This window comes from Esox lucius, chromosome 4, assembly GCF_011004845.1.
Source record: "Esox lucius isolate fEsoLuc1 chromosome 4, fEsoLuc1.pri, whole genome shotgun sequence".
Lineage (NCBI taxonomy): Eukaryota > Metazoa > Chordata > Actinopteri > Esociformes > Esocidae > Esox > Esox lucius.
In genome coordinates this window covers 31,875,952-31,898,947 of record NC_047572.1, presented here as the reverse complement: position 1 = coordinate 31,898,947, position 22,996 = coordinate 31,875,952, and the positions used below count along the sequence as shown (strand labels likewise).

The following is a 22,996-nucleotide window of genomic DNA, read 5'->3' as shown; positions in this document are numbered from 1 at the left end:
ATCTCACATGGAAATGTAAGCCCCAAAATTACAAAAACAGATTAGAACAAGTACAGTACAAAAGTAGTTGACAAACAAACCCCACATTACAGATGGGATAATACAATATAGGTAGATAACTAGGGAAAACAAGATATCTACCTATAACTTTTTTTTCTTCTGATTCTGTTTCTTCAAAATCAAATGGTATCGTTGTAATATCTGTGCTTGTTCAATTTGGACAAAGAGAAAAATCTATTTGAGGAGAAGTTGCCTTCCGATGCTTGCCAAAAGATAATTTCCTTCGTACCCTATTTAAATGTTTTTGGAAAGTGGAAAAAGTATGAACCTGATGACAGTGTTGGCCTGTTATCTGAAGAAACCACAATCTACACCAGCTGAAAAACAAACTCTCGCCATTGTCCAGAACTTCATAATTCAACCCCCCAGCAGAACCACAGGGAAGCAAAACTATAGACAGGGTAACCCATTTGTTGTTTGACTTTTTAATTACTGCATACAATGCCCCATTCGTAGCACTATCAGCAGGTCTCTAGGGGCATCTAAAAAATGCTCATGACGGCTGGCATTTTCAGTAGGTTGTCCTCAGAGCGTGACATGCTTTCCAAAAAGGGGAAACCACTATCTTAGAGCACACCTGGGATAAAAAAAAATACATCAGCAGAAATTGACAATTTATTTTCATCTTTAATTAATCTCATTCAAAATAAGGTGGTTGGGGATTCTAGCAGAGGTCACAACAGCCAATACTAACACAGGCTAATACAGATCTGCTAAAAAATAGATGCCCCTTTTACTGTACCTTCATCTCCAACATTGCCAAGAAGTGGGTGATGGTTCTGTCTGCAAATGCCTAGTTTCACTAGTGATTCCCTGCTCTCGGGGTCTGGGAAGAAACAAACAGCACTGCTTTCACCCCAAACATGTGATATTCACCAAACCATTCCGTTCAGTTATAATTTATTATTTTATCGACCTTCTGCCCCTATGTTGCTTTTGGCTTGTACTAACACATGCTCTGGAATGAATAGTGCTTTTGTCCTGAGAAAGACATCTGGGTATCATTCAATTACGCTCTACTAAATTACTGCAGAATCGTTCCTTTCTCTCTGGACATCTCTCTTTTTGGAGATGTCCCCATTTGCTTCAGACTCACTACTTTCTGTTGCTGGTATTCCGTTTGGTTGTTTACAAATTACTGTTTGGCATTGATTGATTCTTTTAAATACAAACTTGGGTCTTTGAGACGCAAGCATTACCATTGAGTAGTTTATTATTATTTATTTTTACTGAAATGTTGGGAGCGGCGTGTGAGTTTTACACACTTGGCCTGCCTTCAGAAGCAAGTAATGAGCAACATGGTTGATTTACTGAAGGAAGAAAAGAGACCCACAGGGAGACTGGGGGTGAAGTGTCTTTTTACTTCGAGGGTACCTCTGAGTAGGTCTAAATGGTTTTCATGACTGTCATATCAACAGACAGGCCTTAGACAGGGGAATTGTACGGTTGAGTTTAAAACTCTGAGGTAAAAATCGTCCACCTCTATTTTCCAGAAGCTGAACAGGCAAACTTTGGAAACAGTACATATTGATTTCAGGTTATGCAATTTTAGCCAGAACCCATAGAAATTAAACATTAGGCTGTGTTTAGACTTTTTATTTTATAAATCCTCTCTAATAAAGTAGCGAACACCAAACATAAAAAAAAACATTGATGGGCATCAATTGCAAAAATTCCAGGCAGCTGAGTTTAGTAAAAGCTTAACGCTGGCATAAAACTAAGATTAAGATTTCAGGATACATTCCTTTGATCCTGTGTCTTTAGAATAGAGATATCAAAAATACATATGTAATCTTATTTCTACTGTACTCAGATGTAGTTGTTTTCTAAGATAAAACAAGCTTGTGCCACAACTAACAGTTTCACTACATCCTGTGTGATATTGTTTCATTTAAAACTTCTTAGACTTACCCAAGTCAACAGCTTTGTGTTGACAGGAGTGTTAAAGATCTTCCTCGCAGTTTGTTTGGTTCATATTCTGGAAAGATGCTGCTACGATGTCAATATCAACCAGCAGTGTCGCCTTGCATCCTTCAGCTGGCTCACTTCTGAAGCTACCCTCATCGGTCCCTGGATGGGAGACCATGTGCGTCTGGAGGTGGTGTTGTAGGGCCACTAAAGACCCCGATGCACTTACTGTAAGAGTTGGAGAGTGAACCGCTCAAGTCCACCTAATCCTCCCTAACTGGCCCATTCAACCTCTGACTGTTTCCAAGATATTTGCTATCAACGAGAATGTGTTCTCAGTCACTTTCCCCAAGTAAAATAAGTGTTGACCTGTATATTTAACTGTATTTTGTTCATCAAGAAGGCAGCCTACATTCATTCTCTCGTCCTCACATGAGGTTAAAGTAGCAAAAGATTCATAAAAGGGAAAGATACCAGTCCCATTAGCATTAGCTTGTTTTTCTGGAACAAGTAGTTTATTCAGATCATGGAGCTTTTATTTGGGCTCTAATAGCAGGAGGTATTGATGGTGTCAGCTGTGCAGGGAGTCAATAAACTACCATGTGAATGTTTGGAGATACAGAACCCAAGTTACCCCCATGAATGATGACAGCCCACAGTCATTGTGGCCCAGTTGCGTTGGGAGAGGGGACTGGTGTTTCAGCATTCTCATGTAGCTGATAAAAATACATCCAGGCACAGAGGACATACTCAGACCAGTGACAAGTCATCGTTGTTAGCGGAGACCTCAGAGCTATGGACAGCTGGACACTGAAATTGCATCAGCTGATATGTTGCGCCAAAGTCTGTGGCAAAGAACTGATGAAATGCCATGACGTATTTCATATATGACTTTAAAATATTTGAATATTATTTGATTGGGTCAGATGTAGGTTTGCTGCTGAAACTGTAAAGGAAAATCCGAGCCACAAGACTCCAACTACTGAATACATTAGATTAGCTCTGTGTTACGGCCACAAAAACATCATGCGATATTCATTTAGGCAGACACCAGTCTGAACCAGATAACACTAAACAGGAAAATAGAGAGCAACAAACTTCACATTTCAACTGGAGAGGTTGAAAGATGTGATTTTGTTAGTTTAATAGGATAGAACATTCCAGAGATGTCTCTAATTTCAGCTTCCCAGCGAATCAAACTGTTTTGCAGCGAAAAATGAAAAGCCTATTTTTTATTAACAAGTAACCCGATTAAGCCATATAAGGCAGATTATGCTGTAATGAATTACGTTACCTGTCTCGCTAAAACATGTTTTCATACACAACATTATGATTTATTACAGCTAGAAAGCTAACGAATATAGTTGCTGGATAAAAAGCGTCTCGTAAATGTTGTCTCTTTTACAAAATAACTGGGCAAGCACGTATTTAAATCAAACAGAAGTATTTCACAGATGTACACACAACTAACGTGTTTCGAAAATTGACTGTTCATTCCATCAAGAGTGTCCTTTCTGTGTATCCCATATTACGACTCTCACTTATGCAAACTGACGTCTAGACCGTGTAACCATTTACAGTAAATGTTCAGTTGACTCAGTCTCTTCCCTATTTTTTTTTCTCACTGTGTTTAGCAAGCGGTTATTTGTTAGACACTGTAATGGTCAGCAGTGTTGCCTGACAATGGGGCCACACTTCTCAAATGCACCCATTAAGTCAGCACGACAAGAACCAAAGTATTACAGAACGCGTTTCAGTTCAGGAATAAACCAGAAAAAATGAACTTCAAATCCCCCCGCTTCAACACAACGGGTGATGCTGGGATTTCCAAAGAGTACGCGGAGCCAGGAATTCAGCAATTCTTGGGGAAGTTAGTCATCTTTTGCTAATGAAAGTCTGGCACATGAGGAGAATCAGCTATTTCATAATTATTTGCCGACGTGCAGTAGCGCACTCGTTTAACTCTTCCTCAAGAAGCCCCAAAGGCAGAGGCACCTTCAACAATCCGTGCCAAACGTAAGTGCGCGCGCCCTACAGACCCGTGAAAGTCATCTGACTCAAGCCGGTAACTTAGAAGAGGCGATAAACCAGAAACACTGGTAGGGAGGAACCACCTGCTGGAGCTAACCCACCACTTCCTGTTTCACCGTGCCAAGTCTCCCACCCCAGGTGCACGAACACTGCTGCCGTGCTCACTCCATCCATCAGTCGCCAGCTATCCCAAAATACCACCTCTAATTTCAGTTCATTCCACTTGTTAAGATAAATTAACTTTGAGAGGAATTCTGAAAAATACCCAAAAAGCTAAATGAGTATGTAGACCATATTTTAAGAGACATGATTTGTACAATGACACCTCAATACCTGTTGAGCAAATAAACATTAAGACACATAACATAACTTTAGTTTAAATTTTAAACCCTTTTCAAAATAACATGATTAAGTCATTTCAATCAAATTCTCTCAACTGCAAATGACAAGGCCTGGTAACAGGTATTCATATCCACCAATCACTGAACAAACAGTTATTAATATCCACCAATCACAGAACATACAGGTATTCATACTCACCAATCACAGAAGAAACAGGTATTTATGCCCAACAATCACATAAGCAGGTGACATCATCTACTGCTTAATTTCAAGGGACCATCTTAAAACATCTATCCCTTCAGAGCACTAATGGAAGTATAATGTAACATTTAAATAAGAGGTTTCTATTTAGATCTATGATAAGATTTCTAAAATATTAATGAAAAATAATTGCTTCTGATATAGCTCCCATTAAGACATTGTCTTTTATTCACATTAACAGATCCAACATAGGCATGAACTAAACAGTGAAACAACAAAGAATATGCTTACCACGAGCTGTTAAATGTTATCTCTCCCTTGTGGTCATATTTGGTACAACAACTTAGTTCACTGTAAATCATTGATCACGATGCAAAATCACTTCAGCGTTGCAGTACAGACCCCTTTCCTGGGAAAACCCCAAGTTCTTAAAGGGAGGAGAATTGGAACTAATACAGGGTAATACTCTGTATATTCAGGTTCAAGTTTGATATGACTAATGGTCACACAAGAATCAGATGATTTTTGATTAAGAGTTCCATGAAGGCTCAGAGTGCACAAACTAACACAATGTTTGTTCAATGTTCATGACAACCGTATCATTCAACACAGATAAACGAGCTAGCCTAAACAGCCTCAGCCAGGGCCCACTTGACCATGCTTCCATCTTTATGTGGAAATTATTATAAAAGACAGGTTTGCTTAATTCTTGCTCCTCCCGCCTCCAGTCCGACGATTGGATGGTTCGTCGTCAGGGACGTCCATTTGCACAGAACGGCCCCGGCTCTTAGTCTTTGGGACACAGCACAAAATGTATGTTTTAAAATACTTATTTAAAGATTTCAGTATTGCTAGTGTGCAGTACACACATATGCATTAGCGTGCCCACCCACCCACACACTTACAGTTTGTGTGTGTTGGGACAGGGAGAGTGCCTCAATCTCTCTACATTCCTCCTGAGAACGGAGCTGTCTGAGTCGAGCCTGCTCCAGGATGTCTGTCTGAGTCTGCATGCTCTCTGATCCACACATACACATGGACATCATCCACACATGGACAGGGACATCATCCACACACACACACACCCACACACAGGGACATCATCCACACACACACACAGGGACATCATCCACACACACACACACACACACAGGGACATCATCCACACACACACACACACACACAGGGACATCATCCACACACACACACACACACACACACACACACACAGGGACATCATCCACACACACACACACACACACACACACACACACACACACACACACACACACACAGGGACATCATCCACACACACACACACACACACACACACACACAGGGACATCATCCACACACACACACACACACACACACACACACACACACACACACACACACAGGGACATCATCCACACACACACACACACAGGGACAAGACACCATCCACACACACACGGGGACATCATCCACACACACACAGGGACATCATCCACACACACACAGGGACATCATCCACACACACACAGGGACATCATCCACACACAGACAGGGACAAAACATCATCCACACACAGACAGGGATAAGACATTATTCACACACAGTTGAAAGACACACATTGGCACTTCATTTGAATGCGCACACTTGATTAACAAGCAGAGTTTAGTGTTACCCAAAAGAGCCGGGTCTGGGTTGGCCACAAGCGGGGTAATGGAAACATAGGCACCATCCTTGGGGTTTCCTGATAAGATAAACAGGTAAACAGCCAGAGAATTTCCTTTGGCAACTATAAATAACCGTCTGCCACAATTGAATCATGTAAGGAACCGTGTTCTGGAAATCAGGGGGGGAAGTGTCTCCCTACCGACAGAGATTAGCCCGAGGTGAGAGCAATAACAATCCTCAGAAATTCCCTATCGAGTGGCTCAGGGCTGTCCAGCTGTCTAATGTGCTGCTGCAGTAATTTCTTACATTCAATGTACATTTGAATATTTTTATGTACCATTCACAGTCATATTACACTTGTGTTGTATTTATGATATTCAATACTCCTACCCATATTGTTCATATTCCCCATTCTGCACTCTTTAAAATTGCTGCTAGTTTACATGATGTATATTTTTGCTTCATATATTTCTTAATTCTTACTGCGTAGATGTCGTGTGCCAAGTCACATGAATTTCACTGTTCAGATTGACACTGTGTTATTCGGTGCATTTGATAAATAAAAAAAAGGGGCAGTGGGGGTTCAAATTTGACCTACTGCCCTCCAGCTAACTCTCCTGCACACCTTGGGTCTAAAAGAAATCATACAATGCTTGAATAGTGGTACATAATAAAATATAATTCACTATCAACTGGAATTCAGTAACACTACCATTTATGGGGGGGGACGTGTGTTCCTATGCATGGCTTCAGAAAGTCTAGTCTGCTCTATTTGTTCTAGTTCTACAGTTAGGTCCGGAAATAATTGGACACGGACAAGTTTTGTTATTTTGGCTGTTTACCTAAACATATTCAAGTTACAGTTAAATAATGAATATGGGCTTAAAGTGCAGTATCCCAGCTTTAATTTGAGGGTATTTACATCCAAATTGTAGGAAGGGTTTAGGAATTACAGCTCTTTAATAAGTAGCCCCTTCTTTTTCAAGGGACCAAAAGTAATTGGACAATTAACTCAAAAGCTGTTTCACGGATAGTTGTGGGCTATTCCTTCGTTATTTCTTCATTAATTAAGCAGGTAAAAGGTCAGGAGTTGTTTCCAGGTGTGGCATTTGCATTTGGAGGTTGTTGCTGTGAACCCACAACATGTGGTCAAAGGAGTTCTCAATGCAAGTGAAACAGGCCATCCTTAGGCTGCAAAGAAGTGGAATATTCTGCAATGGCCGAGTCAAACACCTGATCTCAACCCGATCAAGCATGCATTTCACTTGCTGAAGAAAAATGTAAAGCAGAAAGACCCACTAACAAACAACAACTGAAGACAGCTGCAGTAAAGGCCTGGCAAAGCAGCACAAAGGAGGAAACCCAGTGTTTGGTGATGTGTTCCAGACAAAGTATTAAAAATTTGATTTAGGACTGTGTTAATTTCTCCAATTACACTTGAGCCCCTGAAATAAGGGGGCTGTGTATGAAAATGGTGTGCAATTCCAAAACGTTTCATACGATATTTTTGTTCAAACCCTTGAATTAAAGCTGAAACTCTTCACTTCAGTTGCATCTCGGTTGTTTCATTTCAAATCCATTGTGGTGGCGCACAGAGCCAAAATTCAGAAAATTGCGTCAGTGTCCAAATAGTTCCGGACCTAAATGTTTAATGTATAGAACTCACGGTTAACGATGCAGAAAGTGAGGGCGGAGCGTGCAGTCAGCAGTCGGCTGGCACTCTCCTGAGGCTGCTGGGACAGAAAGAGAAGCTTCAGAGCCCCGTGGTCATCGCACAGGTCCACCAGCTCTGAAACGCACACGCACACGGAGGTCAAACCCCTCCGAAGAGTCAGTACTGGTTTGTAGAAAACTTAACACCAGAGATGGCCGATGTGGGCACCAGTGGGCATGATTGTTGCTCGTCAGTCCCGCCCACTCATCGGCACGCCCACCGCTTATCTCAGCGCCAGTAGTACTGACAGTGTGAGGTTTATTAGCGCAGGGTGGCTGCCCAGGGCCTAGTTTGGTCAGCAAAGACAATACTCCACAGGTGTAAGCAGACACCATCGGAGCGAAGCAGACACCATCGGAGCAAAGCGGTGTGAAATATTTAATGCCAGCCTCTGGCGGATCCCCCATGCCCGCCAGGGCACCCCTAACAAGAACCTGATTCTCATGAGCCCCTAAAAACACGTTCTTCTTACTCACAGCTGTGGCACAACCCTGACCTTAAATGTAGGATAAAACCAAGTCCCTCCCCCTTTACTGGTAAGGGAACACAACAACAGGATAATGTGAATCAGGAAGTTGGTATCAGCATCCAGGCCCCCCAGGCCCCCATCCCACCCTCCCTGATTACAACCTTCGTCTGGAAGGCCCATCTTAGCTCTCATGTACTGCAGCAGCAGAGCCATCGGACAGTTGGTATTGGCCAGAAACTGCTGGTTGTCTGAGAGAATAGGGTGGAAATAGGAAATGGTGTTTAATACAACTTCTAGGACCATAACATAAAATGCGAAAAATACTTGATAACATAAATACTTGTCATACCTGCATGTTTAATATAGATGAACATCACCCTAGACGCCTGGAGGTGTCAAAGTCTCGGGCATGAATGAGAAGCCAGAAGTTTTCTTATCCAGCTTCTTGGGATGATATTCCACGGATATGTCATAAAACTAATTGTGATGTCACAGAAGATTGTTTTCTTCTCTTCTTGTGCTCCACATGTTGGCCCTTTTTGATTTCGGGGCGGTCTAATTGTCTGGATGACTGCGGTGTAGGTTTTCAGGTCAGATTGTAACCCCACACCTACACAATGAATCACACTTCCAGACAAGAACCATATATTCAAATGACAATTTTTTATACAGACCAAAATAAGAGTTTCACTTCACTCGTGACAGCATCTGCTACAATGTGTATGCGACCATTTACGAAACAAACATGAATGGCACACCAAAAGCCTTAGAAAAACAGTTTTATTACACACACATTCTGCAAATAATGTGCAAATAATTTCTCCAGAAATGGGGTTTACTTTGCATCCTAGTAGAACCTAGAAGCCAAACAAAACACACCTAGGCATACTGTTTGACCATGGTTGGTTCTGCCAGAGAGGGTTTTACAGTGGGTTCATGCACAGGGAATTGTAATAGGTGCCCTTGTTTTGGTACATCACCAAATACTGCAAAAGACACTAACATGGCAGATGTCCTTAAAATCTGGCCAAACTCTGGTAGGGCTTGGTTTGATGTTTTGTTTTGCACGGTATACACAGCCCACAAGGGTAGGCTGCTCTCTCCGTCTCAGCCACTCACTTTAGCGCCATTAATTCAATTAATTTGCTTTTCTTTTCACCCATGAGTTGAAAACATCCTTAATTGGACGTGACCCTGGATAACATCTCTCCTGCCCAACCCCCAATTCATGTCAAAGACAAAGAGAGATTCAAAACAAAACCTCAGTTCTTAACACAGTGATGAGTTGATCTCAGAGGCTGACTTCTGCTGGAATCACTGGATACCAAGCGCCCTGTCCAGGAAATCTGCAAAATGCTTTGGTTGTCCAGGTAAGAACGGTGACAGGACGGAGAAGTCCATTGTCTTCAGGGTCTCAACGAGAGTACTGTGAAATTTGAGGCACAGGGGAATATGGAAGTCAACTCAGTGAATGTCAATCACGCTGAGACAACACTTTATAAGAAGAGATGTTCAATATGTCAGATTGACAGTGTCAACATCCTCCTGATCCAGTTTTCACACTGACCTGGGGGTGCAGTACAGCAGATGTGAGTCCTTGTATAGCCGATTGGCCAGTTCTAGCTGGTGATTATCCATGAGTTTGTCATTGACCACCACTAGCAGTGGTTTGCCTGCACCTAGGGTCTCCAGGCAACTACCTGCACCTGAAATAACAAGAATGTATTTTTATTTTTTTACCAAGGACCAACGAATAGCTTGGTCTGTGACTCAGGTACCGTCTCCTTGTTTGTTATCTGACATTCACTTGTCAAAAGTCCAAGTTCCGGAAAGTAGCATAGCCTGAGAAAAAGGTTAATGGCATCAAAACCCGCGCGGGCACAACAAAGAACACGTTTCTCGTCAACAAAGGCATGAATAAAAATAAACAGTGTTTATGATGTCATCGGCACTCACCAAAATGTTTTCCATGACTTCACAAAATACATTTTTAATTTAATTAAAGCTGAGTTTACTTTATTAATAGTACACATTGTTGACTATATATATCACTCTCGCAGCAATTTTGTTGATAGTCAGAAACACACTCAAACATGCCTTTGTGGACGAGAAACATGTTTTACCTAGGTAGCGTGGGCGTTGACATTTTTTTTGTCAGGCTATGGAAACTTTCGCAACCACTTGAAGCGAATCACAACAGACTTGCACAGTCGTATGATTGGTCGCTTTCATTTCTTCGGGCATTTTACACACCAGCATGGCTGATAACCAGGTCAGCGCACTTAATATCTTCAGCGATGGAATCCTTGAATCGAAAGGCGTTTATCCCGAGCTCGTAGCAGCTGTCTGACTCCGGAAGGATGGAGCCTCGTCCAACCTGCAATACCAACTGTTGACAGCCACGGCCTTTCAACGCCTTCAAAAGATAAATAACCAAATCAGAGAGCAATGCCAGACTGTCTGGCGTTACTGTACTCAAGTTATATTGTCATGTTTTTGAGGCTACTTGGCTTGTCTAACTAGCTCCTCAATCAAATGTAGGGTGCCATTCATTGTAACTACTCACTTGAACAGCTTCTGGAGTCGTAATACGTTCAATTAGTTCATCAAAGCTGGTTGTTCCTACAGTTACAAACACTGTCTTCATTGTTACACTATGAGAAGTCAGAAATAGATCTCGTCAAATGCTATTTCCAGTGCCGGTACTCGAGTGCTGGTTAGTTTCAGATTTGTTTACGTATTTCGTCACGTTTTTCTCTTCATTTCCGGACTAGAAGGCAGAACACCGCCATCTGAAGGCTTGGACATGGACTTGCACTTTCTGCTTTCAACCCCAGCGAGGTAGATTTCCTGAAAAGGTAGGGTTCCTTTGATGAACATTTAGCAAATGCCACCAGCGATAACACTTCGGTTAGAAAGGCCCAATAATACAATTGCAAAAAAGAATGCTGCTCTCTTGTGGCAGACCCCCTTATTTATTTTGCCTAATTTAAATGTGCCTAAAAGTTGAAGATTTATGTTTGTATAGAGCGGCCACTTATCGTTATACATTACAAATAAATCCTGTATTCCACCCAAATTAATATTGAGAAAAGTAATAAGCATCTTCATCTCAGCCAATTACCTCAAGCCTTTGGCCAGGTCATCATTGAAAATGAATATTGGCTCTCAACTAACATTACTGTACAAACAGTAAAACAAAATTAAATAAACACCAGCACACTACCTCAAATAGTTTACACTTCATGAGAAGGAGGGAACTACTTTTTTTGAAACTCATCTGACTTACATAAGCACCAAAACATTCTGCGGTCCGATCTGGCTCTCTCTTTTGGGTGTGTCAACTTTGGTGCCCTCCATGCTTATAATAGAAGTCAGCCAAATACATGTATCACATCTCCTATAATATTCTGTCTAAAATACAAATATAACATTTCCATGAAACTTTAGAAGATGAATTAGGATAAGAAATGTATGTACCACCAGGACCGTGCCCAGTTTCCCAAAGGCATCTTTTTCATATGGTGAAGTAAGTTGTTACAATTAAGATTACTTAAATAATTAGGCCCACATCATAGTGGTTCACCCTGGGTACCAGATTAGTTCAACACATCGATGGTCACTGAGTTAAAAGCAGGAGACTGTAATAACCACACAGAAATCAAAATAAGACTGAAATCATTTAAGGCTCTGTTAATTCTCAACGTTAAAAACAACATACACTTTAAAGTCACAAAACCAAAAGCAAGTATAAAAGAAAGCTGATAATTGGCTAATAATGCAATTAGAGATTTTAATAAATAGGTTGAGAAAAGCAAACGTAATATAAAAAGAATGTAAAAGTTAGTTTAGGGCCACAATTTGATCTAAAAGGAACCTACATGTCCTGTATCTAAAGCCACTGTGGTAGTCAGAAAAACAAACAAACATTTGACCATCTCAACCAAAATTGACATCTCATGCTTTGGGGGGCACACTGACATGGCTCGACCACAACCCCTCAAAAAAAAAAAAAAGATGTCCGGTTTATTTCTACGACCACCATAGTGTTTCAGACATTACAGAGCACAGCAATCATCTCTTTACCACAGATTGATTGAATTCTGGCCCACAGCACCAACCTGCTTTATGGCTATTATCACTTCAAAATTAGACACCCAGATTTAATAAACCAATACAAGTTTAACTCAGATATAATGAATGAGCAGCTTTAAAAAAACAAAACAAAAAAACACTGTGGTCCAGAGCGGATAACTGCTCAACGACCCCTCCCTCCTGACCTCAAATGAGACAACAGAAATCCATAGACAGCCCTCCGTCATCTTTTACCCATAAGTCTGTCCAGTACACATCAGAGTGTAGGTCTTTCCTGGGCGGGGTCATCGTGAAGGCCAGTGGATCTGCCGGTGAATGTGCTCCACAAACAAGGTATCAAAGGTTGGGCCGGACCAAGTCTCACTCCATTTGAACAGTTAAGAATCTGCCCTCTGGTGAAGCTGCCCGCCAAAGAGGTCAAAATGTATGATGTAGCATAAAGTGGTTCCTGGGGTCATATGACATCAAAGCGATAACCGGTTGGGGAGATCCTGCCAGATAATGTTGTATATGACATTGGAGGGGGGGGAAAAAAGCAATGTGTTACTGACAAAATAATGGACATCGAAGACACTAATCACAAAGCTGGGAACATTCCCACTGGGGCTTTTTATAACATTTTAAAACCACCGTTAACTGTTTATTTTTAAGAAAATAAGACATTTTAGTTAATTAGGACGACATTCCAAGGATATCTACAACTGCTATAACAATCGCAGATCTTTCCCTAAACATTCTCTTTAGGTTCCCAGGTAATGTAATTACACAATGTGCCAGTCAGGTTAGTAGAACATATTTCCGAAACAAGACAAACGACCTGGAAACGTTCTTGCAACATCGGGCAACAATGTGTGTATGTATGTGTGCAGTCTAACAAACATTCACACAACCATTCTTGGTTTGCAGGGTAGCAGGTGTTCACAGTAGTAGAGGGGCGGACCAGCCTTCCATCTTGAGGGCCACATCAGGATTGTATTTATATATTAAAAGAAGAACACTTTCATTTGAGAAAACTGACATCGGTCCAAAAAAGGCAGATACTTAAAACCAATAAAATCAAGAGAGACTTGGAGATTCTTTCCACTTTTGTATCCTCAAATCTACCAAAGGCCAGACTGCAGTAGGGTCAGATCAGGTCATAGTTCTGCCCCAGCACTAGTCAGGGGGTATTAAGATTAGAATAATAATACCCTCACAGAGTTAATGGAAGTGTAGCATTTTGTAAATATGTAAAACGCGAAACAAGGTCACAATAACCGATACCTCAGTGTGAATGTGGGCCTGCTACGTGTGTGTGAGGAGAACAAGGGCGGTTCTCACACAATGCAGACAACCTGCTTCCTGTTTTGTAACATCAATCTATATTCAGGATGTTAAGTTTTCCTTTTTCTTTGTCTGGGATCTGCCCTCCCTCTCGCTCAAAAGTCTCTTGTCGCTCTGACTACACTAAAAGCCCCTTCTCGTGCTCTCTCCCCCGCCCCCCCCCCCGGTCACTGTGATCGCTGCTCAGACAGTCGGGTTCTTCACGCCACATTCTTTGTCTGATCTAATGATAACGGGCTAAAACAACTGTTCCACCAGCCCATGCACCTTAAAACAGCTGTAATTGTGTTCCCTTTGTATCAGCCCCGATCCTTTCATCCGCCTGCCCTCCGCTCACACACATTTTTGTACACGCGTTACAAACTCTACACTGCCGTTATCCAAAGCCAACCCCCCCACCACCACCCCCCCCCCCCCCCCAACCTGTGAATTCCTTCCTGCTTTGTCAGTGAAAAGGTCCAGGGTGCACGGTCACTGCTAGGTGTGCCGCCATGCGTGTGAACAGAGGCAGCGTGTATTACTTTGGCCTCTTTACCTGGGGCAAGGTGTGAGAGGATGATGTGAGCGGATGATGTGTCCCACTCACTCCGCCCTCTCACTGAACCACACAGGCCGTGCAGCACTGCTCCTGCTTCTCCGGGAGCGTGGCATAGTTCATCTGACGGACGATCTCGGCGAACAGCTCGTCCACCATGGTCTTGCTCTTGGCCGAGGTCTCGATGAACGGGCAGCCCCACTCCTGGGCCAGGGCCCGGCCGTCCGCCCCCGCCACCTCCCTCTCGGACTCCAGGTCCACCTTGTTCCCCACCAGGATCAGTGGCACCTTCTCGAAGCGCTTCACCCGGACTATCTGGTCACGCATCGGCCTGATGTCCTGAGAGCAGGCGCAAGGATGTTCTCAGAAAATGTGGGTATCGGCTTATGTCAGAAACATTGTTGCACAGCTCTACATTGTTAATACACTCTGAATGCCACCAAGACGAGTTATGCTGGGCAGGCCCTCGACAAGGTTACAATTTGTTATGACAGCTGCTTCACGTTGCCAGACGCGAAGGCCCTTTACCTGAAATGACTGCTGATTGACGAGACTGTAGACGAGGATGAAACCCTGGCCATTCTTGATGTACAGGTCTCGCATGGAGGCGAACTGTTCTGTCCCCGCCGTATCAAGGATCTCCAGCACCGAAGGCGACGAGTCCACTTCGATCTCTTTCCGATAGAAGTCCTCAATCGTGGGGTCATATTTCTCGATGAACGTGCCCGTGACAAACTGGACAGTCAGCGCGGACTTGCCGACGCCGCCGCTTCCCAGCACAACCACCTTATATTCCTTCATTAGGGTGCACGAGCTTAACCCGGGTTATTTAGCTGGTTAACTGGATTGCTATATCCTTTAACAGCATTAATCAATTATTCGTCGAAAGCACCCCTCGGTAAACCGTAACAAATCGACCTCGCAAGTGACAAGCATGAAAGTAATTAAAACAAATACATCTAGTTAAAAACAAGTCTAGGACTGAGCTAGCTAGCTAGCAAAGTTCGCTAAATCCACAACGGCCCTCCATGCTCGCTCTCGATAAGGAGCCTTCTCTTCTGCCAAATCCTACACAAGACAGTAAACATACCTTGACACAAATACGGGCAATAATTTGCTTAAAGTAATCTCCCTCCAAACTGCATTAGCTGACCGGCTAGTTAGCTCGATAAAATGGCAAATATTATAAATAAATCAAATTCATTGTCTCATTTTTCAGGAAACATGTGAATTTGTCTCGCTCACATACCACTTAACCATACCGGTGTCACCAAAGCAAAGGCAAAACCCAATGCCAACGTCGGCAACTTCCACGTCTGCGGGTCCCTGGCCTAATCTGAGCGGGATGTACTTGTCTTTGGCAACCAGATAAACGTTGAGGGACCTCGGGATAGAGTTTTAGTCCAGTGCTGTCCAAAGAGTACACTGCTTGCTGTTTAGGAAGAGAAGGGGGGGACCTTCCACTCCCTTCCCTAGTTTCGCGTTGACGGCCTCTCCCTACTATCCGTACAGCCTCACTGTCGCGATTACAGCTACAATGTCCCGTGAAACAGCTGTTAGTTGGCAGATCGTTTTTCTTTCAAATCGCTCCAAATATGAGTACAATGTTCAAGTACTCAGCAGGGACATTGGAACGCCACATTACAACCCAAAATGCAGGCCATAATGTAAAGGAAGTGCTATGTTGGGGAATCTTCGATTTAATTGGTCACATTAAAGAGCTATTCGCATTCCCATTGGTTAACATTTCATATCAGGCGGGACACAAGGGCGCAACTGCCGAACGTTTTTAGAACGGTGAGCATAGAAATGTGTTGCATAGAACAGACCATACATGAACTGTTTCATTTCAAAATGTTGTGAGATACTAACTTAAAATGTTAAACAACATGTTGCAATAAATAATTAATCTGATTCAGAGCTGATTTCAAATACATTGGGATTTGAATATCTGATATATATATATATTCAAGCGCTATGCGATTATTTTCTAACTGAAAAGCAAAATAGAAGTTCAAAACATTACTATTAATATTATAAACATATCTTGGTGTGTATTTGAATATTTTAAATATGATTGTTTTCATTAAATATTTAAAATACCATCAAATTATTTTCTCTAAAACATAAGCAAAAGGCAAAAGCACCAGGCTCTACCAAATGAGCAATGCAAACTACTTACAAACACCAAATAATTATAAAAAGCATTTGATTTTTTTTTTTCAAATGCTTTCAATGTTACACATGAATCTGAAGTAATTGTAAATGTACAGCATATATGTCCATTTATTATTCTCAAATACACTGAGCAAAAATATAAACATGTAAAGTGTTGGTCCCATGTTTTACGAGCTGAAATAAATCCCAGAAAGTTCCCGTACTCACAGAAAGCGTGGTGTTTGGTTTGGTTTTGATGAAATGGGGCACAAATTAGCACATACATGACATGTCCCTTTTGTCAGCTCAGATCCAGATTTTATTCCACAGACGGAAGTTCAGACTTGGCGATGATGTTGCTGAGATCTCCCATTTATCTGGTTGTGGGCAGACGGGGGATTAGCTTCAACGGTAGCGTGGTGGCGCTTAACATGTAAGGGGTAGCAAAATCAAAGCATGTGTTTTGTTCCAACAACATGTGCAACCCAGGTCTTGCTGTATACAACAGATCCTGCTCAGATTTCTTTGTCTTTACATCCTTTTCTACTGCTATTAGCCTTACTAGGAATCACTTTCACCCTTCCTAAATGTATTCCGGTGTGATGAAAAACACTTAAAAGACAGCTGAAAGAATGTTCCTTCATGATTTATGGCCCTAGCTGTCAATTTGCTGGCAGTGGCATTACAGATGTACTATCTAGTTCCACTGGCGATTCTGGGGGATTAGCTCAAATGGTAGAGCGCTCGCTTAGCATGCGAGAGGTAGCGGGATCGATGCCCGCATCCTCCACGATTTTGGTTGCTGAGCTCAACAGCAATACAGTTGTAAGTTAACAAGACAAGAGAATATGTTAACATTGATTTGTTATGATCTTTTTCATTTTATTTCACTTTTGTATTACGAGCTAAGGTGATCTGGGGAAGTTTATAAAAATATTGATAAAGCATTGAAAGTTCCAAAGGCCACAATTAATTTCATCATCGTGAAATGGAAGAAGTTTGGAACTACCAAGACACTTCTTAGAGCTGGCTATTGGGTCTAACTGATCAGGGCATGAAGAGCCTTAGACAGGGAGGCGACCAAGAACCCAATGGCCACTCTAACAGAGCTTCAGAGTTTCTCTGTAGAGACGGGATAATTTGGTGCTACCGTATCTGGTGATACATATACATATAGATGAAGTAAGGTGCTTAGCTATACAGGGAATAGTGTTTTAAAGAAGTATGGAGTCTTTTCCGGTTCATTCTGAGAACTGAGGATGTTACACAGAGAAGCATAACAGCCAAAGTAGTTTTGACTTCAGGCATGACCAGAGTAAGTTATCGTAGAGCACATATTTCTATTGCATAGAGAGACACTGAAGAGGGAGCTGAGGTATTGAGGAGGTTTGAGTAGGAGTGATTTGTAAATAAGCTAGTATCAGTGAGTTGTGGTGTTGTGTGTATAGCAATGGCCAGTTAATTAGGGTGTAATGATTAGTGTTGTATTGAGCGATGGTAACAAAGACGACGGCGTCATGGAAAACGACGTCCAATGACAATTTGCGGCAAGCCAATGTATTACTTCACCAAAATCCAGGACTGGCGACATGGTGGTTTTTACAAGAGTATGTTTCACAGCAAGGGTGAATGTTTGTTGGAAACTGGACAACAACTGCTTACTCAGATTAGGCCACCCTTTAGGTGACGCCCTGATGACTGTTATTAACATGGCGGGTGAGTGCTCCATTCTTTTGAACTGCCCACGGTATTAGGTTAGGATTATGTATAATTTGCTGTTCAATACTACTTTTTTAGCATTGCCTTCTTTTGAAATGACAATGCCTTTGGGTACTGAATCAGCATCCAGTTTTACCACAACACGTATTACTGTCCTATCCTCAAATATATAGAAATAGTTTGAAATACGGGAGACAACTTAAAGGAAACAAGAACATAAAGTGTGTCAGTAAGGTGCTGGGCCATGAGCCACCAGAACTGCTTCAATGAGCCTTGGCATAGATTGGAATGGAACACCATTCCTTCCAAATATATTCCCTCTTTTGGGGTTTTGATGATGGTGTTAGAGAGCACTGGACACATTGGTCCAAAATCCCCCATAGGTGTTCAGCTGGGTTGAGATATGATGACTCTAATGGGCATTAGGCTGTAGCAAAGGATTCACCAAATTTTCCTACCCATCAAACCATTCAGTGATGCCTAATGCCCTGTGGATGGGGGCATTTATAATCCTGGAAGAGACCACAAAATTAAGGCCATAAAATATAATTTCCTTTTGCCAATCTTAATCCAAAGTGGAGGTCAACTGGACCAGCTGAACATTTTTATACATGCCACAGACCATGATAGGATGTTAAAGGCTTGATTGTATCAAGCATGTATGGAAGCATTTGCATTCGTTAGGATCCTCCACTAATTTATTCAGTTTTTTTTTTTTAAATGTGTCATCTTTCTGTATGTAAACGGCATCACACTGCATGTTTGATCAACAGCCCTAAGCCTGATGTTATTCCACAAGTCACCAGCAGATGGAGAGCCAGACTACACACCGGCGTCATTCACATTTTGGTTGCATTGGCTTGAAAGTAGTGGGGGATTAGCTCAAATGGTAGAGCGCTCGCTTAGCATGCGAGAGGTAGCGGGATCGATGCCCGCATCCTCCAGGGATCTCTTTCGACGTGCCAGCAGGCTTCGTTCGTTTGGCATTTTAGAATGGCATGTTAAATCCAGTTGGCATTCAGGATTCAATCCACCCGGTTTACGAGGATTTAGTACTATGGGTATAAGGACTAACAATCCATGGTGGATATATATATATATATATATTTTTTTTTTCTCCATTCAACATAGTTTTCAACCCTGCATATAAACAATCAACTGTCCGAAAATTAGACAAAATACTTTTTTTAAGGATTTCAGTTTTAATAAAACATATGTAAAACTTATTGGCATATTCCAAATTATGTTTATTTACATTTTGCTTCAAATTTATTTGACCACGGTGTCATTGTTGCCAATTAATGCGAAATTACGAATTTTATACAATAATTAGGGCTGCAAAACACTGTGTGACCATTATCTGAAATACTGTAGTCTTTCAGATAGGTACAACATTATGGTATGTATTTAAATAAAAGCCAAACACCGTATTGACACATTTCGGCAAATTATGAGATGGCATTTTATCGCCCAGTTTCCATTTAGTAGAAAACATGCAACGGTCACTGAATGGAAATACCAAACAATTGGAGGATGCGGGCATCGATCCCGCTACCTCTCGCATGCTAAGCGAGCGCTCTACCATTTGAGCTAATCCCCCGATGTGTACCCCAACACTCAAAATATTCAACTCTCCCGACTTTGATTCATATGGAAGAGACCGCTATGGCATGTAAGTATTTTCAATGTAGGTGTCAAAACTGTTTAGAATAATATTAATTTGCTTTCAAATTAATTAATTTTGTTGCTATAGGGACGAAGACGTTGTTATGTGAAAACAATAAGGCAGTTGACACTGAATTAGTGTCCCGGTTTCACGTGTTACTGTCCCAGTACTATGAACATACATCACAACTAATATATATCCCAAAAATAATCTGGAAATTAACCATACATTTGCAATATGTCAACTGCCTTATTGTTTTCACATAATGTTCCGACTGTTGTGTGGAACTGCAACAACGTCTTCGTTATTGCTTCTGGCCTACAGTAGCTGGTCAACTGAAAGAAAATGTTCATGCGAAACGTGACGGTGCATTTTCGTAGTGATCTCGTATCAAATTAAGGACACTGTCAAGTTTTATTTAAACAAAATGTACTTAGTGATACTTTTTCAAATTTTCTTACGCTTAATTCATTTCCTTGTTGTTAAGGTAAGGGCATGCAAACCTGAATGCTGGAAAAATATGTAAGTTTGATAACATGGCCATGGTTAAATGGTTACACGTCTCACTTCGTTGAGACCTAGTACTTCTACATCTCTGCACCCGACCCTATAGCAACAAAATTAATTAATTTGAAAGCAAATTAATATTATTTTAAACAGTTTTGACACCTACAGTGAAAATACTTACATGCCATAGCGGTCTCTTCCATATGAATCAAAGTCGGGAGAGTTGAATATTTTGAGTGTTGGGGTACACATCGGGGGATTAGCTCAAATGGTAGAGCGCTCGCTTAGCATGCGAGAGGTAGCGGGATCGATGCCCGCATCCTCCAACTGTTTGGTATTTCCATTCAGTGACCGTTGCATGTTTTCTACTAAATGGAAACTGGGCGATTAAATGCCATCTCATAATTTGCCGAACTGTATCAATACGGCAGCTGACCTTTATTTACATACATAGCCTAATGTTGTACCTGTGTAGTCTTTCAGATAATGGTCACACAGTGTTTTGCAGCCCTAATTATTGTATAAAATTCGTAATTTCGCATTAATTGGCAACAATTACACCGTGGTCAAATACATTTGAAGCAAAATGTAAATAAACATAATTTGGAATATGTCAATAAGTCTTACATATGTTTTATTAAAACTGAAATCCTTAAAAAAATGAATTTTGTCTAATTTTCGGACAGTTGGTTGTTTATCTGCAGGGTTGAAAACTATGTTGAATGGAGATAAATATATATATATATATCCACCATGGATTGTTAGTCCTTTTATTCATAGTACTGAGTCTTTGTAAACCGGGTGGATTGAATCCTGAATGCCAAATGGCTGGTAGCGGTGGATTACGATTGTTGCGTTGGTGACCTGTTCATAAGAACAATAAAGCTTCTCTTGGGTTTGTGATACATTGCCAATAGACCAAGGCAAAGAGCTGTTCTTAGTAAGAACGCGCAAAATCCTATCATTTAGTTGCTATAGGGCAGTGCCTAAGATGTTGCAGAAGGACTGGTCTCAGTGGATAGAACTGTCAGTCTGATCCTGATGTTATTCCACTGACAGCAGCCAGCAGGTGGAACCCCAGATTCAGTTTTTTTTGTGCTATCACCCCTCGTTTAGCACTGAGGTGAAATTAGTTTCATTTTCAAGATTCAACAGACATTCATATTCTAACCACCGTTCAGGCTCCCTTCCCTAATTAAGGACCGGGGTGAAAGAGTGAACAGGGAAACTGATAAAATGTCAGCAGATATTCGTAATGTCATTATTAACTTTGGCGTCGACACAACATTGCCAGTCACACCAATCCACACGCCAAATAGTCCACTACTTTTGATATGGTCAAGCAGGTCTATATTGATTTATTATAATAAATAAATAAATTCAAACACGCTGTATCATGTGTAGCTTCAATATCTTTTTCAATTATGGTCATACAGATTTCAAACCTGATGCATATTATTCTAAACATGGATTGCCTACTTGTTCAACCTTTGTTTTGGAGAGAAAACGTATTTATTGATGAATGATTTTTTTTTAAATCAATTAAAATACCTTTCAAGGCCTTGGATGGGCCAGTAAAGGACATTGACAGATTAGTTCTACAGATATGTTAAGGCTAACCAAAATGTCTCTATGTTCTTTTTGCAGTATCATGGGAAAGAATCTGTACACATGAGATGTTTATATTTTTTTGTTTAAATAAACTCTGCATAAATTGTTGGCAAAAATAACTGCATTTACTCAATTATCAAATAAGTCTATCACATCAAAATTTGAAGAAAGTGACAGGGCCTGAATATTTTCAAGAAACAAAGCATATGAACTCTCCTCATCAAGTCTAGATGTTTGGTCACGTGACCAAGGGAGCACTGTAGTTAACTCTCCTGAAATGTCCTTGGGGAGTGAAGGGGCAGCTTGACAGCAGCTGGGTCACACACACATACACACACACACACACACACACACACATACTCACACATTTTTTTAATCCTCGAAGAGACCAGAAAAAGTATTCCCATTTTCCCTATCTTTGAGCGTTTCCCTTTACCATAACTTTATGCCTAACTCTAAACCCTAATGCCTAACCCTAAACCCTAATGCCTAACCCTAAACTCTAAACCCTAATGCCTAACCCTAAACCCTAATGCCTAACCCTAAACCCTAATGCCTAACCCTAAACCCTAATGCCTAACCCTAAACCCTAATGCCTAACCCTAAACCCTAATGCCTAACCCTAAACCCTAATGCCTAACCCTAAACTCTAAACCCTAATGCCTAACCCTAAACCCTAATGCCTAACCCCAGTTCTTAAAATAACACCAATTCTAACTCTTACACCAATTTTTTAGTTTGACCTTAAACCTAAACCCCCCCTGTGGGGACCTGCTATAACCCCTGTGGTGTCCTGTTAAACCCCCTGTGGGGACCTGTTAAACCTCCCTGTGGGGACCTGTAAAAACCAGTCTTTGGGGTCCTGTTAAACCCCATGCTTCAAAAAAGCTGTTTGGGACCGAATTGTTTCAGATTTTACTATTATGGTCGGGACTTCTGGTTCCCCCATGTACACATAGCTGAATCTCACACACACACACACACACACACACACAC

The 22,996-nt window shown here is 41.4% G+C and overlaps 3 protein-coding genes, 1 long non-coding RNA gene and 4 other non-coding genes across 10 annotated transcripts; 3 read left to right on the top strand and 5 right to left on the bottom strand.

The window, feature by feature from the left end:
• Nucleotides 1-541: 541 nt before the first annotated feature.
• LOC109615689 lies at nt 542-2,146 on the bottom strand. The gene is made up of 3 exons (XR_002196671.2): nt 1,972-2,146; nt 803-886; nt 542-637 (listed from the first exon to the last, which is right to left on the bottom strand). It is a non-coding gene; the product is annotated as an uncharacterized LOC109615689 (long non-coding RNA).
• Nucleotides 2,147-4,747: 2,601 nt separating this feature from the next.
• c4hxorf65 (chromosome 4 CXorf65 homolog) lies at nt 4,748-8,938 on the bottom strand. 2 transcript variants are annotated; one of them, XM_010902480.5, is made up of 6 exons: nt 8,737-8,938; nt 8,549-8,635; nt 7,871-7,993; nt 6,212-6,280; nt 5,448-5,560; nt 4,748-5,334 (listed from the first exon to the last, which is right to left on the bottom strand). In XM_010902480.5, the coding sequence occupies exons 1-6, from the start codon at nt 8,759-8,761 to the stop codon at nt 5,245-5,247; spliced, it is 507 nt and encodes a 168-aa protein (XP_010900782.1). In that variant the 5' UTR covers nt 8,762-8,938; the 3' UTR covers nt 4,748-5,244. The 2 variants fall into 2 exon arrangements, with proteins under 2 accessions (XP_010900782.1, XP_012989086.1); XM_013133632.4 differs by having other exon boundaries at nt 8,549-8,938.
• A 93-nt stretch (nt 8,939-9,031) lies between these two features.
• On the bottom strand, nt 9,032-11,296 carry zgc:92907 (uncharacterized protein LOC436733 homolog). 2 transcript variants are annotated; one of them, XM_010902493.4, is made up of 4 exons: nt 10,954-11,296; nt 10,641-10,803; nt 9,955-10,093; nt 9,032-9,813 (listed from the first exon to the last, which is right to left on the bottom strand). In XM_010902493.4, the coding sequence occupies exons 1-4, from the start codon at nt 11,032-11,034 to the stop codon at nt 9,702-9,704; spliced, it is 495 nt and encodes a 164-aa protein (XP_010900795.1). In that variant the 5' UTR covers nt 11,035-11,296; the 3' UTR covers nt 9,032-9,701. The 2 variants fall into 2 exon arrangements, with proteins under 2 accessions (XP_010900795.1, XP_010900803.1); XM_010902501.4 differs by lacking the exons at nt 10,641-10,803; nt 10,954-11,296 and adding an exon at nt 10,344-10,611.
• Nucleotides 11,297-12,054: 758 nt separating this feature from the next.
• rap2c (RAP2C, member of RAS oncogene family) lies at nt 12,055-16,040 on the bottom strand. Its single transcript, XM_034291648.1, has 3 exons — nt 14,869-16,040; nt 14,341-14,679; nt 12,055-12,973 (listed from the first exon to the last, which is right to left on the bottom strand). Exons 1-2 carry the CDS (start codon nt 15,139-15,141, stop codon nt 14,401-14,403), a joined length of 552 nt encoding a protein of 183 aa, XP_034147539.1. The 5' UTR covers nt 15,142-16,040; the 3' UTR covers nt 12,055-12,973; nt 14,341-14,400.
• Nucleotides 16,041-17,214: 1,174 nt separating this feature from the next.
• trnaa-agc lies at nt 17,215-17,287 on the top strand. Its single transcript has one exon. It is a non-coding gene; the product is annotated as a tRNA-Ala (tRNA).
• Nucleotides 17,288-19,087: 1,800 nt separating this feature from the next.
• trnaa-agc lies at nt 19,088-19,160 on the top strand. Its single transcript has one exon. It is a non-coding gene; the product is annotated as a tRNA-Ala (tRNA).
• Nucleotides 19,161-19,743: 583 nt separating this feature from the next.
• trnaa-agc lies at nt 19,744-19,816 on the bottom strand. The gene has a single exon. It is a non-coding gene; the product is annotated as a tRNA-Ala (tRNA).
• An 826-nt stretch (nt 19,817-20,642) lies between these two features.
• On the top strand, nt 20,643-20,715 carry trnaa-agc. The gene has a single exon. It is a non-coding gene; the product is annotated as a tRNA-Ala (tRNA).
• Nucleotides 20,716-22,996: the final 2,281 nt, after the last annotated feature.